General features: G+C 48.5%; 1 protein-coding gene across 1 annotated transcript in view; it reads left to right on the plus strand.

The window, feature by feature from the left end:
• The window catches only part of CRTC1 (CREB regulated transcription coactivator 1), a 46,905-nt gene that overhangs the window by 18,561 nt on the left and 5,747 nt on the right, over positions 1–22,597 (plus strand). The window contains 11 exon segments of the mRNA XM_033136593.1: positions 10,402–10,518; positions 11,391–11,528; positions 12,309–12,370; positions 13,466–13,578; positions 13,935–14,020; positions 14,293–14,336; positions 15,351–15,571; positions 17,519–17,655; positions 18,291–18,453; positions 18,456–18,547; positions 21,167–21,268. Of these exon segments, the coding sequence (XP_032992484.1) occupies positions 10,402–10,518; positions 11,391–11,528; positions 12,309–12,370; positions 13,466–13,578; positions 13,935–14,020; positions 14,293–14,336; positions 15,351–15,571; positions 17,519–17,655; positions 18,291–18,453; positions 18,456–18,547; positions 21,167–21,268 (1,275 nt within the window).

Genomic DNA, 22,597 nt, shown 5'->3' on the forward strand with positions numbered 1-22,597 from the left:
TGAACTGGCGTGTGTATGTGTGCGTTGCTGCCTTGAAAGGACTAACTCTTCACACCACGGTGGCTCAGAACAGTGTTTTGTTGGCACCAGGAAAGGCAGATTCATTGTTCCAGAAGCCTTATTTATTCCATTGAATCTGCCACTTTTTAATCTGCTGTCCAGGGCAGCTTGCTCAGAGCAAGAAGGGCCGCTGCAGCAGCTGTTGGACTCTCAATAGCTGCTGCTGCTGTATATCTTTAGCATTATGCATTTGCTAACGGAGAGCAGAATTGCCCTGCTGTGGTTGCTTTTATTGCAACCTCCCCCAATTTGGTGGCCCCCAGATGTTTTGGACCATTGTCCGAAAATAAAGAGCTTCTCTCTCTCTCTTCATACAATACTAGAACTTGGAGCCATCCAGAAAAGTGAATATTGGAAAATTCAGGACAGGCAAAAGAAAGGACTTGGCACAGGACATATCTAAGCTATGAAGCCCACCTCCCACGAGATGTGACAACGGCCACGAATTTAGATGGCGTTAAAAGGGATTACACTCATTCAAGGAGGATAAAGTTGTCAGGGTCCACTAGTCACAATGGCTGTATGCTACCTCTGGGAACAAAGCAAGTCGCAGTCCAAAACAGTGCTAGAAACTCAGCTATATAACTAGGCGCCAAATGGCACCTTAAACCTAGGTTACGGTCACCACAAACAGAATGTGTTATTTGCCCAGGGGTTGGACTAGTTGATCCTCGGGGGTCCTTTCCAATGCTGCAGTTCTATGGTTCTGTGATCTCAGCTACATTGCTTGACTGTAGCTTGTTCTTACAACAATTCACTTGTCCCCCATATGCAAGAAGGAGAAACGTGCACAATGGAAATGGAGATGGCATTAACTATGGACTAAAGCAGAAGTTTTTAAACTGTGGTTTGAGATCCTTTTGGGTGGCCTGTGGAAAGGCTGCAGCACAGTCAAATATCTCTGTACCCAGCCCTGCACTTACCGGTACTTTCCTTGATGTGATGATGGAGGACTAAGGTGCCCAGCAAGGGGTTTCCTGATTTGCCTGGCAACCCAGAAGGACAGGATGCGCTACTGTAGCTGCTCATGAGCCAGCTGTCTTGATGGAGATGGTCAGGTTGGCCAGTTGCCAACCTGGCACCCAGAAATCTCCACGTAGTCGCAATTGGACTTGCACAGTAGCAAAATGCTCCTGGAACCTGGGGAATTTCAAACACTGATTGGAACTCCCACCCACTCAGGGAGGCCGCAGGCAATGAAAGGCCTAGTGGAAAAGCGACTTTTTGCCCGGCGCCTAAACTTTGTAATGAGGGTGAGCCTCCCTGGGGAGAGCAGTCCGCAAACAGGAAGCCACCACTGAAAGGACCCGCTCTTGTGTTGCCACCTTTGGGACCTCCCTTGGAGAGGTCATGTGAAGAAGGGCTTCAGATGATGAGTGCAAGGTTCGGGTCAGTTCCTATGGGGAGAGGCGGTCCTTGAGGCCCTGGGGTTCTGATCCATATAATGCTTTATGGGTCAGTTAGGTCCAGAAACCAATTGCATTGCCTTTTGCTTGAACTGGGACCAGCTGTGTTTTTTCAGCTGGAGGACCACAGCTCCATGGGGCTGAGAACAAGCTGTTCTTCTTGGACAACCCACTGAATTAACAGGGCTGCCTTAATTGAGCTGTGTGTTTCTTATTTGAGACTCTTAATGTACGCCTCACTAAACGGAGCGTAGCAGTTTAAGTACTCGAGAGCGTATAAAGAGTTCCTGTTTTATGGTGCCTGGCTGCTAGCTTTTTCCTTGATCAGTGAAGGAACAGATCAAGCGAACATGGTGAGTGGATTTATCTACCCACCCTGTATGTTACTCTCCAGAACGAGGCGTGGTTAGCAGAGTCTGATGTCTAAATTTCATTTTTTTATAAGAATTTATTGGTATTTTCATAACAAAACATAAACCCACACCTACAAATATAAAACAAATATAAACATAGCCAGGATTCTTCTTCTTGTTTACATGCATAAATAAAAATTTCTAGTTCCAAATCTTGACGATTGACTTCCCCTGCCCTTTCACCTTCGGTTTTAAATCAAAAATGTACTTTAATAACATCATCTCTCTAAAAATTGAATTCATTAAAAAAAATTCAAATCTGAACAACAATTATCTTAATCCATAGTAGTTAATAACAAATCTTTAAATCTTAACACATTATTCTTATATCAAATCTATATGAGCTTCTTCTATCCCTTATACTGCTGCTAATAACATACAGTTCAAAATATCCTTTTTCTTATTAAAAATAAAATAAAACTTAAAGTCTTAACCCTCCGATTTCAGATTACCATAACAGACCATTTAAATTTTACACTTAATACTTCACCCTATTCCCCCTCTGTCCATTGTCCATTTCCATCTATCACCGGAACCAATCCTCCAATTGTTCTCTTTTCTTATACGTCCACAGATCCAGACACAGTTCCCAATAGACCTTGCATCGAGCATCAGGGTACGCAGTTCATCTTTCAGCTTCTCCGATTCAATGTTGCATTCTTCTTGTATTTGTAGATATCTTAGTTCTTTGACCCTCACTCCCGAGCTCTCACCTCGGGGGCTGGATATAACAGTTCTTGCCGTCCCGGGGCTGCCACCCCCAAAGGACGTTCCTTTTTTCGGGAGTCGCCAAACCATCTCTCTCCAATCTTCAGTCATCCCCTTCAGCTCTTTGCAAAGGTTCTCTTCCATGGTGTAGAAAACTTGAAAGGCCTCCTCTGTGGGAAGTAAAAAAATTTCATGTCCCCACTCAAAACCTTCAATTTCTGATCAAGCAGTTCCAGCTTCAAGATAACAAATCTTTGTTCATCCGTTAATCCAGAGTTCAAAACGAGTTCAAAAACAAAGTCCAACATGTTGAGAAGGGGGATAGGTATCAGATTTCAGTTTCTATTTCTATGTTCTCCCTTTTGTACCAGTGATTTTCCACTTCAGCTCCAACTTTTCGTAGCCATTTTCCCTGAAACCAGGGCGCAAAGACCAAAACTTTAAAAGAGGATATTTTCCACAGACTTGCTCCCCAAAGGGAGATGAAAAGAGTCTCACTTATCCAAATTCAAATACTTTGTAACCATCTCTGTAACAGCAGCCTCTTAAACTGGTTATTTTCTTTCCCCCGAAGGGAGGGAGGCAGGCTTCCTTTCCAAATGTCCCCCGGATCGTTAAAAAAAACACAAAAACTAGTCCAATCAGATACTCACGACCACCGGGTTTCTTTAGCTCCAAACATAACAGGTAGAACTTTAACGCTTGTCGCGGGGGTAACCGCCGCTCCGCGTCCCGGTTGGGGCATGTCCCCTATAGCCCGGCTCCGTTGTCCCTTCACCCCCACTCCCCCTTTACAGGGGGAGCGACGGAAGGGTTCAGAGCCATAGTGGGCACAGCCGGGGAGCCCGGGGTGCGGGACGCTCTTCCCGCACCCCACCAGAGCCCCGCTTTGCGGTAGCAGGGCTCCAACCCCCGGGACGGACTGGGTCGCCTCGCAGCCGAGGCAACCCACGACCACTCCGCGATGGCGTCGCCGCCGGAAGTCCCTGATGTCTAAATTTCAGTCTCTGGTTGGAACTGGAATGACATCTCCAACTGCAGACCTCAAGTTCTGAAAGCTGTATGGCTGATTGCCTAAATTTATCAGATTTATGCCCAGTTTCCAGCCAAGATAGCCTCCCAGTGATGCAGCATAATTAGAAGGAAATAGTTTTCTTTGCGTGGTACCTTGGTGATTGGTGCCCGCAGCCCTGGAGCTGCAGGTTGAGAGAACAGGCTGACCAAGTGGTCTGAGATGTGAAAAAGTTCCTTTACTTGTTCTTTCGCACAGTCTTTGGGCCAGTGTTCAAAATCAGCCAGGCACATTTTGCACCTGGCTTTCAGCAACTTACAACCAAGTGAAGATGCCTGGGCACTAGGGGCCTGACATCCTCACCATCTGGGGATCCTTGGATCTGGACTGTTTTCACACACTAATGCCCAACCCTTTAGAATTCTATCAGTTAATATTTTATCTGCACAATCTGAATGAATTTCTGGAACCAAAATGCTTTTCCCGTGCAGTCTGAGCAGGGGCAGTGAACAATGCTATAGTGAATGGTTATTGCTTGTCTTCACTTCCCTCACTGCACTGCCCGTGCTCAGAATATTCTCACATTCTGAATGGTCCTTGTCACCATGAAGAAAAATAGATAGGAATAGGCCAGTAGATATGTGGACTGTCCCTGAATAAAGTTGATTTTTCTTCTTTCAGTTCTCAAAGTTCTTAACCTGGCTCAGGGTTGTCATCTGAACTAGCCAGTGTTTAACTAATAATCGCAGTCATTTGAAAAATAAGACTTTAGAGCTGTCTTGCCCCAAAATAGCAACTAGGCATTTCGTTTTGACGACTGCAAACTTGATTTAAGGAGCCATTTGGCACCTAGCTTATATACTGGAGTTTCTAACACTGCTTTGGGCTGCTTCTCATTCAGCCTTCAGAGATTAGAGCAGAGAGTTTCCTGAACAGGCTCATTTCCTGGAAACGGACACATTCACGGAGCAGGCCTGCACGTATCAGAGCCAGCCTTCCTCCTTTCTTAAGTAATGCAAGAATCCCCTTTGGCAGGCGCTGTCGGTAACCCCACTGCATAGCATCTGTGTGCAGAACGTCCCCAGCTCCTCCCAGTGAGACCTTTCAGCCTGAGCAGCTGCCCACCAGCGCAGGCAACACTGCTTTAACGTTAGGCAAGGCCTCTTTCCAAGGGGAAAAGGAAGTAAGCCAGCAGATGTCAGGGTGGGAAGGGGGGACATTTCGCAGAAAGGGCACCTCCTTTTATTACCCCTCCCCTGAAAGGTCCTTTCCCACCTTAGCTCTCTTTGGTCACTTGGCAAGGCCAGCATCTTCCTACTCCTCACTGGAGTGCTTCCCCGGCAGCTTTTTATTTTATCTTACACCCATTGGCTGCCAATCAGCACCAGACTGGCGATGGGCGCGTCCCTCCCTCCCTCTCTTGCTCTCCCCCCCCCACTACCTGCCTGTGCGTGCTGCCTTTCTGCCATCCAGCCACTACGCTTTTCCGCGAAGAATGTAAACATTCCCTCCTGTTTGCTTTCTGATTTATCAGGAGCTGTGCCCGGTTACATAACTGCATATTCATGGCTGCAGCTAAAAATAATTTTAAAAACACTAGGAACAGAAAAAGCTATTTTTATCCCGCCCGGCAGTGGGCATCTCTTGCTGTGTGTGTGTGTGTGTGTGTGTGTGTGCGTTGACGCTTTATTTTGGTCACTCCTTTCATCTCAGGAGTAGGCATTTAGCTAAATTCATTTGTTTTATTTCATCTGTCATGGATGCTTGAGTTGAGGTTCCTGCATTGCAAGGGGTTGGACTAGATGGCCCTTGGCATCCCTTCCAGCTCTACGATAAAATGTATGCTCCACTTGTCTGTGAAACAAAAAACAAGCAAGCAAAATGCCTCAAAGCGGTTTACAAAAAGATTATGTTGATAAAAACAATCTTTGCTGGTCTATGACTGTAATAAAGATTTATTATTATTATTATTATTATTATTATTATTATTATTAAAAACAATCAGAAGCAACAATTTAAAGCATTCAAAATAATTAAACGCGGCAATAAGCTAAAATGGATTGAAACACACATCAATATTCAGCATATTGTCTAACCTAAATTGTCTGACTGACTGGCAGGAGTGGGAAATCTTAGGCCCTGGGGGCCAAATGTGCTGCTCCGATCCTCTCTGTATGGCCCTTGGGATTGTCACCATCCCTCTTCTCTGTTCTCCTCAAGGACTTTCGCCTGATTAGACTGTGTCCCTGGTCTCTGATGATGCCTCTTGGTTGCCTGGATTGAAGGGATGCATAGACACTTCGGTCTTTTTGCATGCTTGGAGTGCAGCCTCAGATGCACAGAGTCTAATGCCTTGTTCTGTCTCCTTTTTCTCGGCCCCTGCCTGTCACTACAATACAGCCCCTTAGAGGCTTCCCTCTGAGAGAACGTGGCCCTCCCCTGCTATCATCTCTCTGTGCGATAGGAAGGCCTGGGACCTTCTCTATGCCTAAGCCACAGGGCATAGCCTGAAGGCCTGAGATGCAGCCATTTTTTTGCTGGAGCCAAGCAGACCTGTGCACACTCCATGCCTGCAGGGGCACTGTCTGCACTCTTGTCACAGAAGAGAGCCAGCGCAGAGGTAGGGTTTACAGTGCCAGACTAGGACCTGGGAGATGGGGGTTCAAATCTCCACTCGGCCATGCAGCTCTCTGGGTAATGATCCTAAAGGTTTCTCTCAGCCTAACGGGACCTACCTCACAGGGTTGTCGTGTGGGTCAGTGAGGAGGGGGAGGACCATGTACGCAACCTGGAGCTCCTTGGATAAAATAAGTGATATTTAAATGCAATAAATAACACAACAACAACAGCAATAATAAGAGAGGCGGGCTGCGAATGTGCTCTGCCCCTCCCTAAGTGTTGCAGCAAAACCACCCGTAAACAGAACCTCCTCCTCCCAAGGCAGTTTACCTCAGGGAGTTACAGGTGCTGGGCCCCAGCAAAAAGATAATGTCTTCTTTTCTTGTGAGGCTTCCCCCCACTTGGGCTCTTGGAAGCAGATTGCTGGAACAGGCCGGCCTGAGCCAGCAACGGGCTGCTGTTCTCATCTGCCTACAGGTTTTCTGTGCCGCCTAGCCCTCAGCAATGGATCGATGGAGCGGCGGGAGTCTTCTGTTTGCTCTGGGATGGGAAGGTGCGCCACGACTGCCTCATTAGGTCCAGGGCCCGGCCTGGCAAGAGCAGCGCATCTGCTGATTGATAAAATGTTTCTGGCTCCCGGTCCGTTCCACCCTGACTTCCAGCGGCCCGTATTGATTACATTACATTTCTTTTTCTTTTTTTAACTAAGCTGCATTAATAATGTAAAAGCTCTTTAGGACATTTCTAGGCTCTGGGTGTAATTGGCAGGGGGCTGTTGGTCTGTGCGTGTTTGTTTTAATAGAGCTCCTGGTTATGTCTGCTTAAATGGCTTGCTTACAGCTCCTGCGTAAAAATGGTCTGCTGATTTCAGCATGTTCCATATGGAAGGGCCGTTGCTCAGCTGCAGAGCACAATCTCTGCATGCAAATGGTCCCAGTTCAATCCCTGGCATTTTCAAGCAGGGCTGATATTGTTGTTGTTGTTGTTGTTGTTGTTGTTATCCTGCCCTTTATCCTAAAGGAGGCAGCTTACAACTCTTTCTTTCTTTCTTTTTCTTCTTCTTTTTTTCTTTTCTTCTTTTTTTTCTTTCTTTTTCTTCTTTCTTTCTTTCTTTTCTTTTTCTCTTTCTTTCTATCTTTACTTTCTTTCTTTTGTCTTGTTAGTAGCCTGCCCTCTACCCTAAAGGCAGCTTACAATTTATCATCATCATGATAATGTTACCAACTGGCCCTATTTTAAGGAGGGGAAGCAAAGTGCTTCCTAAACCTTTTGAGACTTCAGGAATGGTGTTTGTGTTGTGTGGTTTAATTTGTGGATTAAAACCCAAGGCAAACTCAAAAGACGCTCATATTTTCTTGATCAGATTCTGGAGCGGTGGGTAAAAGGATCCTCTTTGCATCTGTGGTGACCACAAAGCTAATATGGTAACCATTCTGTGTTCACTGGTTTCTGATATCCATTGGGTGGTTAGTGTATGTGAAATCTGTTTTGGACTACAGCTCCCAACAGCCAGCATGGCCATGTGTCCCCAGGGCTGATGGGAACTGTAGTCCGAGACTTATGCAAGGCACCAGGAAAGACTGACCTGTGTTATCACGAACTGTATATATTTGTGCTGCTTTCACCAGATCTTCTGCTTCCAGCTTATATTTGCGTACTAGTGTGTGGGAAAATACCTTATCGGAAGCTGTCCTGATGATGTGCTTAAAAGGGGTCATGGTATAAATCTTAATAACGTATATATCCCCTCCCCTTCCTTTTTTGTTCAGCTAATCAGGAACTTGGCATCAGGATTTGGTTGTCAGGAATGGCAATGCTTCTTTCAACATGGGCTAGTGTTCCCCAAAGTGGGCAGTACCTCCCCTGGGGGGCAGTGGGGTTAACTAGGGGGACCCTGAGAGAAAGGGGGCTCTGTGGGGTGTAAATGCCTATCAAACTTTGAAAAGCTGGATCAAGTTCATCAGTTTTGTTGAATTAATGAATAGTTTTGATTGGGTATTGAATACATGTGCAGTGCCGTCTTAAAGGGATCGGCCGCCCTGGCGCGACGATCCCTCGGCACCCCCGGTGGGCCGCCTCTCCGCCCACCTCCCTCCCGCGCTGGCCGCCCCTCGGGAGGGGGGTGGGCGAGCAGGAGATGAGGGGTGTGGCGCTGCAAGCCTGCCGCCCTCCGGAGCCCCAGCTGGAGCGCTGCGAAGGGCACGCAAAGCCCCGCGCCGCTCCAGCGCCACGCCCCTCATCCCCCGCTCGCCCACCTCCCTCCACGCTGGCCACCCCTCGGGGATGAGGGGCGTGACGCTGGAGCGGCGCGGGGCTTTGCGCGCCCTTCCCAGCACTCCAGCTGGGGCTCTGGAGGGCAGCCGGCTTGAAGCTTGCCCGCCGGCGTGCGAGCACCTGCCCGCCCCCGGGGCGGGCGCGGGTTGGGGAGGGGGCCTGGTATGCTGGTGGGCTCACGGGGGCGCCACTGGGGGCCTGGCGCCCTGGTGCACCCGCCACCCAGCCCCTATGATGAGACGGCCCTGTACATGTGCAATTGTTTGTTACAGTTTCAAATTTTATTGTGTTCTTACCTTCCTTAGTGGGTTGTGCAAACTGCTATTCTTAATTATGCTTTGTGTATGGTAGGGGGTCACTGGAGATGAGTTTGTGGAGCCGAGGGGATGGGACCCCCCAAAAGTTGGGGAACCACAGGAACACACTGAAAATGCCTCCTTGCTCCTTTCCTTCCTGTTCATGCCAGAGCCGCACTGGGTCAGGCCAGAGGTGGATGTCTAGACCAGCACCCTCTTTTCCCTGCTCTGCCCATTGGATGCCTCCACGCAGCCCACAAACTCAGGGACCAGAAGGCAGGACTCCCCTTCCTCTTGTTAAATGGGCATTCAGAGTCAAGCTGCCTCGGAAATGTGGCTGTTGCATCCGTACCAGCCCTCATGGCGAGCAGATATCCATGGGCATGTGTTCTTCAAATTGGCTTGAGGTTGGCTTGCTTTTTTTAAAAAATAAATATGTAAATCTGCTTGTCGTTCAGTTGTGTCCGACTCTTCGTGACCCCATGGACCAGAGCACGCCAGGCACGCCTATCCTTCACTGCCTCCCGCAGTTTGGCCAAACTCATGCTAGTCGCTTCGAAACACTGTCCAACCATCTCATCCTCTGTCGTCCCCTTCTCCTTGTGCCCTCCATCTTTCCCAACATCAGGGTCTTTTCCAGGGAGTCTTCTCTTCTCATGAGGTGGCCAAAATACTGGAGCCTCAACTTCAGGATCTGTCCTTCCAGTGAGCACTCAGGCCTGATTTCCTTCAGAATGGATAGGTTTGATCTTCTTGTAGTCCATGGGACTCTCAAGAGTCTCCTCCAGCACCATAATTCAAAAGTATCAATTCTTGGGCGATCAGTCTTCTTTATGGTCCAGCTCTCACTTCCATACATCACTAGTGGGAAAACCATAGCTTGAACTATACGGACCTTTGTCGGCAAGGTGATGTCTCTGCTTTTAAGATGCTGTCTAGGTTTGTCATTGCTTTCCTCCCAAGAAGCAGGCGTCTTCTAATTTCGTGACTGCAGTCACTTCTGCAGTGATCATGGAGCCCAGAATCTGCTACTCACTTATTTAACGTAGTTTATATGCCACTTGATTGCAATAAGGTGTTTACAAGATTCCAAAGCAAAGAAATGCAGTCACTTCCAGGAAGTACAGCTAGTGGGCACCTGCTATATCTCAACGGGCATGCTATTCCACAGGGCAGGAGCAGCAACACTAAAAGCCCTGCTGCAAGTTACTATGGAGTGGGCTTCTCAGACCTTTGGAGCACACGGGAGAAGCTTTCCGGCAGTCCTTGGTGATCTACTGCTTGTGTAAGAGACAAGACGGTCTCTCAAGCAATCTGGTCTTTCATTTATGTAGAGTCTTGAGTATCAACACATTGAACCTGGCACAGTAGCAGTTTGGCAGCCATTGCCAGCAGGGCATTACAAGCAACCTAGCCCCTGCATTCTGTACCAGTTGCATCCTCTGAACTAACCCCAAAGGTAAATCCATTGCAGAAATCCAACCCTGAGATTAGTTGGGTACAACCTTGCCAGGTGCTTGGGTTCCATATCTCCCCTGGCCAGCCCAGGATTGTTCCTTCTTCATCTGGAACCTGCACAGCTTAATTAATCTTCCTCTTTCTCTGTTTTCCAGCTACAGCTACAGAAAAACCAGTATTTGCAGTTGGGCCAGACCCGTGGACAGTACTATGGAGGATCCCTGCCAAATGTCAATCAGATTGGGAGCAGTGCTATGGACCTGCCTTTCCAGGTGAGGGTTGCCCTTTCTGCCCGATAGCATCGCCAGATATTTCACTTAATTTCCCCCCCCCATCTAAAAAGCAGTATCCAAATGTTGCACTAAAAGGAGCTTTACATTATTTTCGTGTGTGTATAATGAATCCTGCACCTTCCTACAAAGGAACCCAGGTCATCATGTATAATAATAATAATAATAATAATAATAATAATAATAATAATAATATAATAATAATAATATATTATATGCCACCCATCTGACTGGGTTGCCCCAGCCGCTCTGAGTGGCTTCCAACAAAAATATCAAAACACAAAAAATCTCCAGCGTTAAAAACCTCCCCAATTGGTTCAGACACCTGTATTCAGGTCCCATAAATATATCAGACTACAAATGTGTTTTTTTTTTGTGTGTGTGTGTGCATGCAAATATTACTAGTATATGAGTAATTCAGTTTTGAATGGCCACCTGTCCTGGATGCTTTAGCTGAGATTCCTGCATTGCAGGGGGTTGGAGTAGATGACCCTTGGGGATCTCTTCCAACTCTATGATTCTATGAATAATACCCCACAAATATTATTTCTTGGTCTGTAGGAAATTATTAGCTATTATGCAGGAGAGAGGCCAAGCCTGTTTCTCAATTTTGAAAGACAATTAAAAGATTTGAAAGCATTTGTAGTATCCTTGAAACTGATAGACTGCAAGTGCACCATTATTCCTATGAAGCCTGGTTAAACTTCGCTAACCATATGCATGAAGGCAAGTTGCCACACTGGTAGAATTGACAGAGACCCCCCCCCCCGAGGGTCATCTGGTCGAATCCCCTGCAATGTTGTCACAGGATTGTTTCCCCCGTCCTTTCAATGCCCATTTGCCTTTCTTTTTAGACTCCGTTTCAGTCATCAGGATTGGACACCAGCAGGACGACCCGGCACCATGGGCTGGTGGACAGGGTGTATCGCGACCGGAGCCGCCTTGGCTCGCCCCACCGGCGCCCGCTGTCCGTGGATAAGCACGGCAGGCAGATATCCTTTGGCTCAGCATTGCGGCACTAGAGCATAGGAGGGATGCATGTGCCTGGGAGATGTTTAGAAAGTGCAGCTTATCAGTAGGTGCTGGGAACCCACAAAAACCTGAACTGGTAACACATTAAAATACACTGTGCACAAGGAAGGAGAGACCAGGAAGGAAGAGGAAAAAAAGCGCTTAGGTGTACCGGTAGTAGTTCTGAGAATGGCTGTCTGGCCTAGAAGCAGCCCAGGGGCAGGAGGCATCTGATGAAGCTGGTCTCTCGGCAGAGATGACTTAATGTGCCCCGCTTCCCATCTCTCCCACATTTAGGGCCCTGCTAGAAGCCCCCCCTTTCATTCTGAGGTGGGATGTGGCATGGCTCTAGTTCATTTTCATCTGAAAGGCCATGAAGCCATTATTCGTGAGAGAAGAATGAAGCAGTGCTTTGCGATCAGCTTCAGCCAAAGGTGAAGGGAAATGTCAGGTGAAAGGAAAAGAATAGGAAGCAAAGCATTGAGAGAGGGAGAGAGGACAGAAAGCAAACACCGCCTGAACACCGTTTTGTAGCTCTTCCCCATTGTTCTTTGCAAAACTGGGGGCTTGGTGAAGTAGGCATTTCCTCTTGCCTTGTGCTGACCAAACACCATGAGGTGTCTGTGTGTAAAATATATGATGCCCAACAAGGCCTGTTTCTGGGTTTTGTTCCTTTCCGACGAACACTTAAAACTTTTATTGCTGAAACTTTCCCAAGAAGCTCTGGATACCTTCCCTTCTTCCTTGACTGCCCGACTCACGTGGACAGCTGTCCGTATGGTACCGTCTATCTGTCGCCTCCTTCAGACACAAGCTGGAGGAGGTACGTAAGTGCCGATTTTTAACTCGGGGTATTCCGTTTGTGAAATGTCCCGTTTCCTCCTCCTGTCTACCCAATGGTCAAATCTCCCTCCTTTGCGACTTTAATAGTGGTTCCATAGAATCCTTACAGCATATATTTTTTTGCTGTCCAATTCATTCAGCAGCTCGGTCCAAATTTTTGGTTCCACTTTTGAAGAAAACCCAAGATGGAACTCAGGATGCTAAATTAATTTACTTATTAAATGACGAGGAACCAAATAGAACCCATATGGTTGCTAGGTTTTGACTAATGTGCTATTTACAAAGAAGAGGAATGGTTCTCTTCCCATTTATGACAATGCAGAAAATAATTAAGACCTATTATTGGGGATAAAATAGCTGATAAATTAATTTTAACAGATTTAAATTAAAAAAACTAGTTCAATTGGACTGCAGATCTCAGTGTGATCTAGATGGAAGGGTGTAAATGGGTTGTTCTAAAATTGTTTTCGTACTGTATTGTTTAAGTTTGTTAAATTGTTTTACTCTGTGTGTATTATGATGAATGTGTTTTATGATGTGATATGGGCTACATGGCCGAAATAAACCTACCTACCTACCTCCTCCTGTCTAGCACAGTCCTGCTTTAAAAACTGCAATTCTTTGTCGGGACAGGGGTGGGCAGGCGGGGAGAGAGAACTGCAAACAGGGAGCCTGCTGGATCAGGCCACTGGCCCATTGAGTCCAGCATCCTCTTCTCACAGGGGCCAACCAGAGGCCCCAATGGGAAACCCACAAGCAGGACCTGAGCACAAGTTCACAATCTCTCCTCTGGTGGTTTCCAGCAACTGGCGTTGCAAGATCCTGCTCTGAGCTCCTTCATCAAATTTCTGCCCAGCTGCTCCTTATATATCTCCAACCACAGAGAGCCCACAAGGCAGCCTCTGTCCTGTTGTCGAACAACTCCTTTCATTAGGAAGTTTCCCCTAACATTTAGCCAAAATCAGACAGACGTCAGGCTACTTGGCTAGTGATTTCCCTCACTCCTTTTCAAAACTGGGTGGGAGGTTGGCCACTTTCCAGCTCTGATAGTTTTTGTCTGCCCTTTCTTAACCAGGACCAATTCAGATTCTGCCCTGCACCAGAGTACGATGACTCCCACTCAGGCGGAGCCTTTCTTAGCTGGGTCACAGGACATGCAGCAAAAAGAGGTGAAGTACATGTATATCTGTTTTGTCTTTGACATGGGAGGGAGGCGAAAGGACTAGTGAATAGACCGAAACTTCAAACCCACCCCCCAAAAGCTGTAAATTACACAATGCAACTTTACAACCACAAAATAAGGTTGGTCCTAAAAATATACATATCGAAAGCAGGTCAGTACACATAAAGGACATTTTTTTTTTTAGGAAAAGGGAAGAACAAGGGAAAGCAACAAATGTGCATAGACTTTCATATTTCATTTTTTTTTTAAAAAAACGCAGTTTAGTTTTACCCGCTTGGGTCCAACAGAGTCTCGTTTTCAGGGCATCTTTTGCTGATCCATAATGAGATTCCCCCCCCACCTTTAAATTAATTTCTTGTAGTCTTACTATTGGCCGTCCCAGGCATGGAGGAGGACACAGCGGATACAGAGAAGAACCTCTCGAAGCAAGGGTGGGAAGCTAAGAAGGTAAAGGCACTGATTCTGCCCCAGTGTGACATGCTGCACAGCTGCATAAACTTGTTCCACCCCTGGGGAAAGTCGGGTTTGCTTCCAGGGTGAGCGTTCAGGGTGATGATACCTTTTGGCTTATAAGCCAGAGCTCTCTTTTGAAAACAAGGCATCCTGACAGCTCATGATTAGATTCTGCAGCCTATATAAATGATGCAGAAGAGGAATCACTCCGTTTCTCTCTCTCTCTCTCTCTCTCTCTCTCTCTCTCTCTCTCTCTTCTCTTTCAGACCGGATCGCCAAGGCCTAAATCCTGTGAGGTTCCAGGAATCAAGTACGTGAAAGAGTTGGGGTTTTTTGGTTTCTGCATTGGTAGGACACTTTGGCTGGCTTTTTGTAGAAACAAAGGGTTATATCCCCCGTTGGTCATAGTCTGAGCAGACCCATTGCAATTGGTGAACATCCTAGGCTGAATTAAATTCAGAGAGGTCTACTGTGAGTATAACTTAGTTGGATCCTTCCCCATGGTCTGTTGTCCCTTCCTGTGGGTGTGCTGGGAAGAGTCATATCGAATCATGGAGTTGGAAGGGACCCCAAGGGTCATCTAGCCTAACCCCCTGCAAGGCAGGAATCTCAGCTAAAGCATCCTGGATGGATCACCATCCAACCTCTGCTTAAAAACCTCCAGGAAAGGAGAGTCCACCACCTTCCAAGAGAGTCTGTCCCACTGTCCATCAGAAAGCTTTTTCTAATGTTTAATTGGAATCTCCTCTTTCTTGTAACTTAAAGCCATTGGTTGGTTCCCTACCCTCGGAGCAGGAGAAAACAGCTGGCTCATCTTCCATGTGACAGCCTTTAGATTTTGGAAGGTGGCTATTGCATCTCCTATGTAACTGACAACAAAGAAAGTCCAGTGTCATTGTTTTTGCAACTCTTGGAAATAGGTACAGTGGTACCTCCAGTTGTGGACGGATCCGTTCTGGAGCTGAGGTTTCTGCAACTGGAGGGACCGCTTCTGCTCATGCGCGTGGCGTGGTAGAGTGCTTCTGCGCATATGCGTGCGGCGAATCCCCCCAAAAATACTTTCGGGTTTCTCACCTTTGCATCCTGAAGGATACGCAATTGGAGGTGTGCATATCCAGAGGTACCACTGTAGTTGCAACTCATTTGGGAGTCCCAAGAACAATGGGAGGCAAGGCTTAGTTGAGACATCATGGGAAAGCCTAACTGTGGTGTGGCATGGTGCTTGAACTGAGATAACTATGTGGTCTTGGGGTATTTTTGTCTGTCAAAAGGTTCAGTTTTCTGCCCCCCTCTCTCCCCCCCCCCGGTTTCTTCTTGAGCACAGCATCTTTCCGTCAGCTGACCAGGAAAACACTACCACACTTATCCCAGCCACTCACAACACGGGTGGCTCCCTGCCGGACCTGACGAACATCCACTTCCCCTCTCCTCTCCCGACGCCGCTGGACCCAGAAGAATCCCCTTTCCCGTCCCTCAGCAGTTCCAACAGCACTGGGAACCTTGCGGCCAACTTGACGCATATGGGCATCAGCACAGCCAATCAGGGTAAGGGTGTTTGCGGCTGCAGCTGCCCAGAATGACAGTGTGACTTCACTTCCTGTCCTGCAATGCCACTTCCTGTCTAAGCTCGCTGTTCACTGTTGCAAACCTCCTTGTCTAGTTTGTCGTTCTGCGTGGAAAACCAAACCCTGTCTTTGCGAAGTAATTCCGTTTTACAGAAAGCCAGCATATCAGGCGATGGGGAGTGGCAGTTAGCAGGCGGAGGCCCACAGAATCATAAAGTTGGAAGGGACCTAGAGGGTCATCTAGTCGAACCCCCTGGGATGATGCTGGGCAGGTTCACAACAGAAAAATAACAAAACCAGAATACAGGTCATGCACTTGTGGTTGAAACCAAGAATCAAGAAGAAAAGGAGAAAAGCAGTGAGGAAAGGGGGAGAAGACCGGCAAAGCCCACATGGCGTGCATGTCATGTAAACAACTCTGAGGAAGGGCCCAAATCTCAGGAAAGGGGCGCTTTTTTCATCTCTGGGCAAAAGTAGCTTTTTCATACACTGCAAGATAGGAAAGGCCCTTCAACCAACCAGCTATTGGAGGAGTTGGTTAGTCCTTCCAAAACTAATAATAATAATAATAATAATAATACCCCGCCCATCCGGCTGGGTCTCCCCAGCCAGTCTGGGCGGCTCCCAGCAGAGGACTAAAAACTGAATAAAACATCAAACATTAAAAAGTTCCCTAAACAGGGCTGTCTTCAGATGTCTTCTAAAAGTCAGATACAGTGGTATACCTTGCTAGACGAATGCCTCGTTAGACGAAAAACTCGCTAGACGAAAGGCATTCACTAACAAAGGGTGACTCGCAAGACAATTACCCTATGGGCGCGACTCGCAAGACGAAAACTTTTTGCGGTTTTTTTGTCCCCCCCCCCCGTAAAGCCGCGCTTCCTCCGTCCATGCTTCGCAAGACGAAATTTTCGCTATACGACAGCACTCTCGGAACAAATTAATTTCGTCTTGCGAGGCACCACTGTAGTTCTTTATTTCCTTGACATCTGCTGGGGGCGTTCCACAGGGGGGCCACTACCGAGAAGGCCCTCTGCTTGGTTCTCTGTAACCTCACTTCTCACAGGGAGAGAACCACCATAAGGCCCTCGGAGATGGGCCTCAGTGTCCAGGCAGAACGATGGGGGTGGAGACGCTCCTTCAGGTATACTGGGCCGAGGCCATTTAGGACTTTAAAGGTCAGTACCAACACTTTGAATTGTGCTCGGAAACGTACTGGGAGCCACTAATATGCAAGTTCCAGGATTAGGATATAATGGAATATAACATAGGATGGAAACCCTGTAGATCATCTCAGAATGCGTAGGATGCCCTGTCTACACCTGGCACGTTCAGTGCAGCAGGGTGGAAATGAGGCTGCAGCCTCAGATGTAACCTGACTTAGCCCCTCTCCCGCTGGCCATGGGGTCATCTTGTTTGGGAGTTGAGTTTATTAGGTTGGCAGGACAGCTGAGCATGGTAATAGTTCTCAGTCCATGTGGGTGGAGAGAGATTGTAGAGTTGCTGCCGGTCATTGCAGGCCATGCCTAGGGGAAGCTGCTGCCCTCTAGAAGTTGTTGGACTCAGCCCCAGTTGACGTGGACGGTGGCCAGGACTGATGGGAATTTCAGTCTTAGAATATCTGTCACTGTAGGCAATTCTGAAGAAGCTGCCTTATACAGAGCCCATAGAATCGCAGAATGTTAGGAGCTGGAAGGAACCCAGCCCAACTTCCTGCAATGCAGAAATCGCAGCTAAAGAATCCCTGACGATGGCCACCCAAACCTCCAATGGCAGAGAGCCCACCGCTTTACGAGGGAGTCCAGATTGTGTATTTTGAAGCGTGTTCAGGGTTAGCCTTGCCAGAACTACCCTTTGGCATGAGAACGAGTGATGGGAAGACCCCCGCGGGAGCCCGTGTGCTGACGTTTCCCTCCGTTTGCCGCAGGGATGACGACGACGCAGGCCTCTTCCCAGCAGCACCGACAGCCACCCACCGGCCCCCTTTCGTTGAACGCAGACTCCAGGAGAAACCAGCCCCAGCAGGTCTCCCCCACGCTCTCGCCACTGTCACCAATCACTCAGGTACGCAAGGGATGAGATGGGGGTTGCTTTTATTGGGAGTATGCTGTGGGGTAGGCGGATGAGGCTTGGGTCTGGGGTTTCCATAATCCAGTGCCAGCTTTGACAGGAATGCTGGCGCTGAAGAGGGGTGGCAGAAAAGATCTGATGTTCTGAGTTACTGGTGCCAGCGAACTTTGTGGCGAGTGGGGACTTGAACCCTGGTCTCCCAGGTCCCAGTCCAACACTCCAACCAATGCGCCAGTGTCTCATATCCCAGCTCTTGATATCCTAGCCTTAGAATCATTGAATTGTAGAATGGGAAGGAACCCGGAGAGTCATCTAGACCAACCCCCTGCAATGCAGGAATCTTTCGCCCAACGTGGGGTTCCAGCCCACGACCTGAGATTAAGACTCTCAAAGTTTATTATGTGGCCCAGTGAGACCTCTGGGCACTTTGGAACATTTTAAACACACAAGCACACATACGTTTGAGCACCACTTATTCTGCCAGGTGCTGGCTGTTTCCACAGACCACTAGTAGGGACCCCTGCTCTCGGACTGGCTCATTTGAAGGAGAGCCCTGGCCTCCCTGCCTGTCCTGTGACCCAGGGGAGGCTGTTCCTCACTGCCCTCTCCTGCCCTGTCCCCCTCCCCAGGCCGTGGCGATGGACGCCCTCTCCCTGGAGCAGCAGCTCCCGCCCTACCCCTTCTTTACCCAGACGAGCGCCCAGCAGCAGCAGCAACAGCAGACCCAGGTCGCCAGTGCTCTCCCGTCCAATGCCTCCCTGATGCAGACGTCCGGCCTGCAGCGAGGGGTGCAGCTGCCCCGCTCTCCGTCACCGTCCCTTCCACAATCCCACAGTCTCCGCCGGGAAGCCAGACCCAGACCTCCATGGGGATAGACATCAGTTCGGTAAGCTGGACTGGGGAAGGGCTGGGCGGGCAAGGTAGGGAGCCCTGTGGGGTGTGGGTCTAGGTCTGGGTGGGCGTCCACGCGGAGGACTTGCAAGATCTCCTGGGTCATGCAGGAATAGGCAGCGAGAAGTTGGCGCACAACCGCCTTTGCAGAAGCGTTGGTCTGCTATCTACTTTGCAAGTGTCTGACCGCTTTAGAACTTGAACTGCTTCTCTGTAGACAAAGCAGATTGCTTCCAAGCCCATTTTGGCAGTCACTGCTCACGCTCCCGGGGGCCTCTGGGAAATGAGTCGCTACAGAGACTTCTCCGAAGGGTGCGTGTTAGGAGAGAGGACTGCAATTCCAAGGGGTCTGCGTTGGGCGTTCCTAAGCAGGCTTTTAGGTAACAGCTTCAAGGCAGAGGACAGGCCTGCCTCCCAAGTCCGGCCGTGCGCTCTGTCATTCTGCTCAGGGTGACTTTCGGGGAGCACTTGAGAGATGCCAGTGCCTGTATATTTCCTTGCCTTGGCAAAAGGAAATGGGCATGCTGGCTTCTCGGGACATCAGCCTGAGTGGATTATCACTATGTACAGGAAACCGCCATGCCCTCTACCCCTGGCTTTTGGCTCGATCAAAGGCAGCTTCTCCTGGGGAGCCTCCCACCTCACCCTCTGCCACACCAGGCCCTCTCACTGATCTGGCATCCTACAGTTGTGCTAGATGGGAGGGTGGGGTGGTTTTGGGAGCGCTGCCCAGCGAATGGCAAAGGCTGGGTTTAGTTCCTGGCTTTGAGCCTCGGGATCCTCAGGGATGGGGTGTCTCACCTGAGCTTCCCCCTGAGCCCCCACTGACCATAGAGGATGCAGGAGCAGCTTGCTAAGGCTTGAGCTTGCAGCCCTCCCTTCTGCCCCTTTATTCGTCTCCCCCAAACTCCTCTTGACGCGTTGGAGCGGTTGGCGGAAGCGTTCACTCTTTTTAGCGTTACGAAGCAGAGCTTGTGTATGTGTGGCTTTTCTTTCTTCTTTAAAGGCAGGGGAACAGAAAATTCTGCAGCCTTTCTAAACGATGCCAACTTCTTGACACCCTGCTTCTGAATTGGCTAGGGGTCCTCCCCGGCCCCGACCCTCAGGCTGGGGGTCTAGCCCACAGGAGGCGAGAGTTGCTCTTGTGCTCAGATCCTGCTTGCAGGTTTCGCTTGGGGACACTGGTTGGCCACTGCGAGAACAGGACGCTGGACTAGATGGGTCACTGGCCTGATCTGGCAAGCTCTTCTTAGGTTCACACACTGTTCGAAGCAACCCTTTGCACCATTGAGGTGTGTTTTAACGTTTGACACCGAGGTTCCCAGGAAGCCTGAAATCGCACACACCCTGTCCTTTTTCTCCTGGGATTTCAGTGCATGCATCCACACCCAGCAATGTCGTTGTTACTATTATTATTATATTATTATTATTATTATTATTATTATTATATTATTATTATTACATCCCCTGGACAAGTCGGGGCGGGCGGGGGAAGCACATTGGTGCAAGACAGGAGTGGAGAGTTCACTGAGCACAGATCTCCCCAATTTTAGATGCAGGTGTGAGAAAGCAAAAGAAGGGGCAGCGTTCTCCGGAGTGGGCTGAGCCAGGTGCAAAAGCAGTGTGCCAGCCACACCTCTTAAGCGGGATCCGTGGAGGAGAGGACTTACTGATGGCTACTAGCCATGCTGGCAGTGTTCCCCCTCCACAGGCGGAGGCAGCCATGCCGCTGAATCCCTGTTGCTGGAAACAGCAGGAGGGGAGGCCTGGTGCTCAGACCCTGTTTGAGGATCAGGATGCTGAACTAGATACGCCAGTGGCCTGATCCAGCAGGCTGCTCTTACGTTCATCAGTAGATGGGGGGGGGCGTCGCTGAAATTAAGCCCTGCATAGATAAATGTATGCATATTTATTCCAGTGTAAATGCGTAGAAATATCTGTGGCTGGGAGAAACTACAGGAGGGGAAGGTGGTCTTGTGCTCAGGTCCGGCTTACGGGATCAGGCCAAAGGGGGCCCACTTAGCCCAGCTTCCTGTACTCACAGTGGCCACCCGATGCCCCCATGGGAAACCAGCAAGCATGACCTGAGCAGAATGGCAACTCTCCCCACCCCACCACCCCACCTGACACAGTGGCTTCTGGTCGGCCCGTGAGAACAGGAGCGGAGCTAGATGGGCTTTTGGCCTGATCCAGCGGCAGCGCTCTTCTTACATCCATGCGGGTCCTTTCCCTCTAGGAGTTTTGGGGGAAGACTGACTAGGAAAGTTTAAAAACCAGCTGTGTCTCCTCAATGCCTTTCCTGTCATTCTAAGGAGCAGAGGCATTTGGAATACAGTTCCTAGCTGCACCTTGCTCTCCAGGAAGCCGGGGAGGAAGTCCAGAAATGATTGTACCCCCCACTTTTTTCTGTCCATGATCTCTCGGGGCATTGTTTAACCGGTACTAGCTGACTCCCTGGGTGTTCATACAAGGGCTTTTCTTCCCTCCATCTCTCTCTCTCTCTCTCTCTCTCTCTCTCCCTCCACACGAAAAAAACCCTGTGATTTCATCTGCCTTCTCTCCTTCCCCCTACCCTATTCTCTCTCTCTTTCTCTAACTCTATGTCCTTCTGTAGGGTTCACTCCAGCAGTACCGCAACAATGCTGGCTCCCCGGCCAACCAGTCTCCCACCTCTCCTGTCTCCAATCAAGCTTTCTCTCCTGGCAGCTCCCCTCAAGTAAGGGACTGACTGCATCTGTGTGTGTGTGCTCTCTCTCTCTCTCTCTGCTTTCGCTTCCATGCTTCTCAGTGGGTCCGTCTTATTCTCTCTCTCCCCACTCCCTCTTAATTTCACATTGTCCAATTTTTAATATATATCTTTATTTATTGCATTTCTATACCACCCTTCGTCTGAGGATCCCAGGGCGGTTTAGATATAAAAACATATAAACAGGCAAAAACAATACCTCCCTCACTTCCAGCCAGGTCTAGATGAGTGCTTGCCTGTTTTTAAATAAGGTGTAAAAATAGGGATTGCACTGAACCTGTACAATGCTGGTAGATTCATACTGCTTCAGCTATCGCATAGGTTTTTCTAAATGTGCAGACTGTTTTGATAATCCAAGAGGTCCCCCCCCCAAGCACACACTAATTTATATAAGTGGGTTTGAGATGACATGAGTTGAAGGGTGGCAACTTTCTGTTGTTAGTTGTAAACAACACACTTCAGAGTACAAGGTGCAGCTTCTGGTTTTCTTCAGTATCGTCCAGCACTGTTTTCTGCACTAAGTACGAATCTTCCTCGGCTTCTCAGTGGTCACTAGAAGCCATGTTGTATAATAAACTATTAATATTATTAGTGCCATGAATTTCCTGCGCTTTGTCCTACATTAAACATACAGAGACCTACTTTTGAGTAGATATGTATACAGATGTTTGGACTAAAACTCCCAGCTGCCCCGTGGTGGCTGGGCTGGAGAGCGCAGGTTCTTTAAAAGAAAAAACACACACAACACCAAATAAGCATGTTTGCTAGGTTTAAAACAGGCCAAGTAACAAAAAGAGGGGAAAGAATCTCCAGCCCTTAACACAGAGCTCTTAATCCATCACACACAGTCCGAGTTCCAAAAGTGAGTTTCAGAAATCCGTAGGAAGAAGAGGGTTGGTTAAAAATTGTACTGAAAGACCAAAAGAAGAATCAAAGTTCTGGGCACCACAGTTCAAGAAGGATACTGACAAGCTGGAACGTGTCCAGAGGAGAGCAACCAAAATGGTCCAAGGCCAAGAAACAATGCCTTATGAGGAACAGCTTAGGGAGCTGGGTATGTTTAGCCTGGAGAAGAGAAGGTTAAGGGGTGATATGATAGCCATGTTCAAATATATAAAAGGATGTCATATAGAGGAGGGAGAAAGGTTGTTTTCTGCTGCTCCAGAAAAGCAGACACGGGGCAATGGATTCAAACTACAAGAAAGAAGATTCCACCTAAACATTGGGAAAACTTCCTGACAGTAAGAGCTGTTGACAGTGGGATTTGCTGCCAAGGAGTGTGGTGGAGTCTCCTTCTTT

The sequence above is a fragment of the Lacerta agilis genome, chromosome 18, assembly GCF_009819535.1.
Source record: "Lacerta agilis isolate rLacAgi1 chromosome 18, rLacAgi1.pri, whole genome shotgun sequence".
Taxonomy (NCBI): domain Eukaryota; kingdom Metazoa; phylum Chordata; class Lepidosauria; order Squamata; family Lacertidae; genus Lacerta; species Lacerta agilis.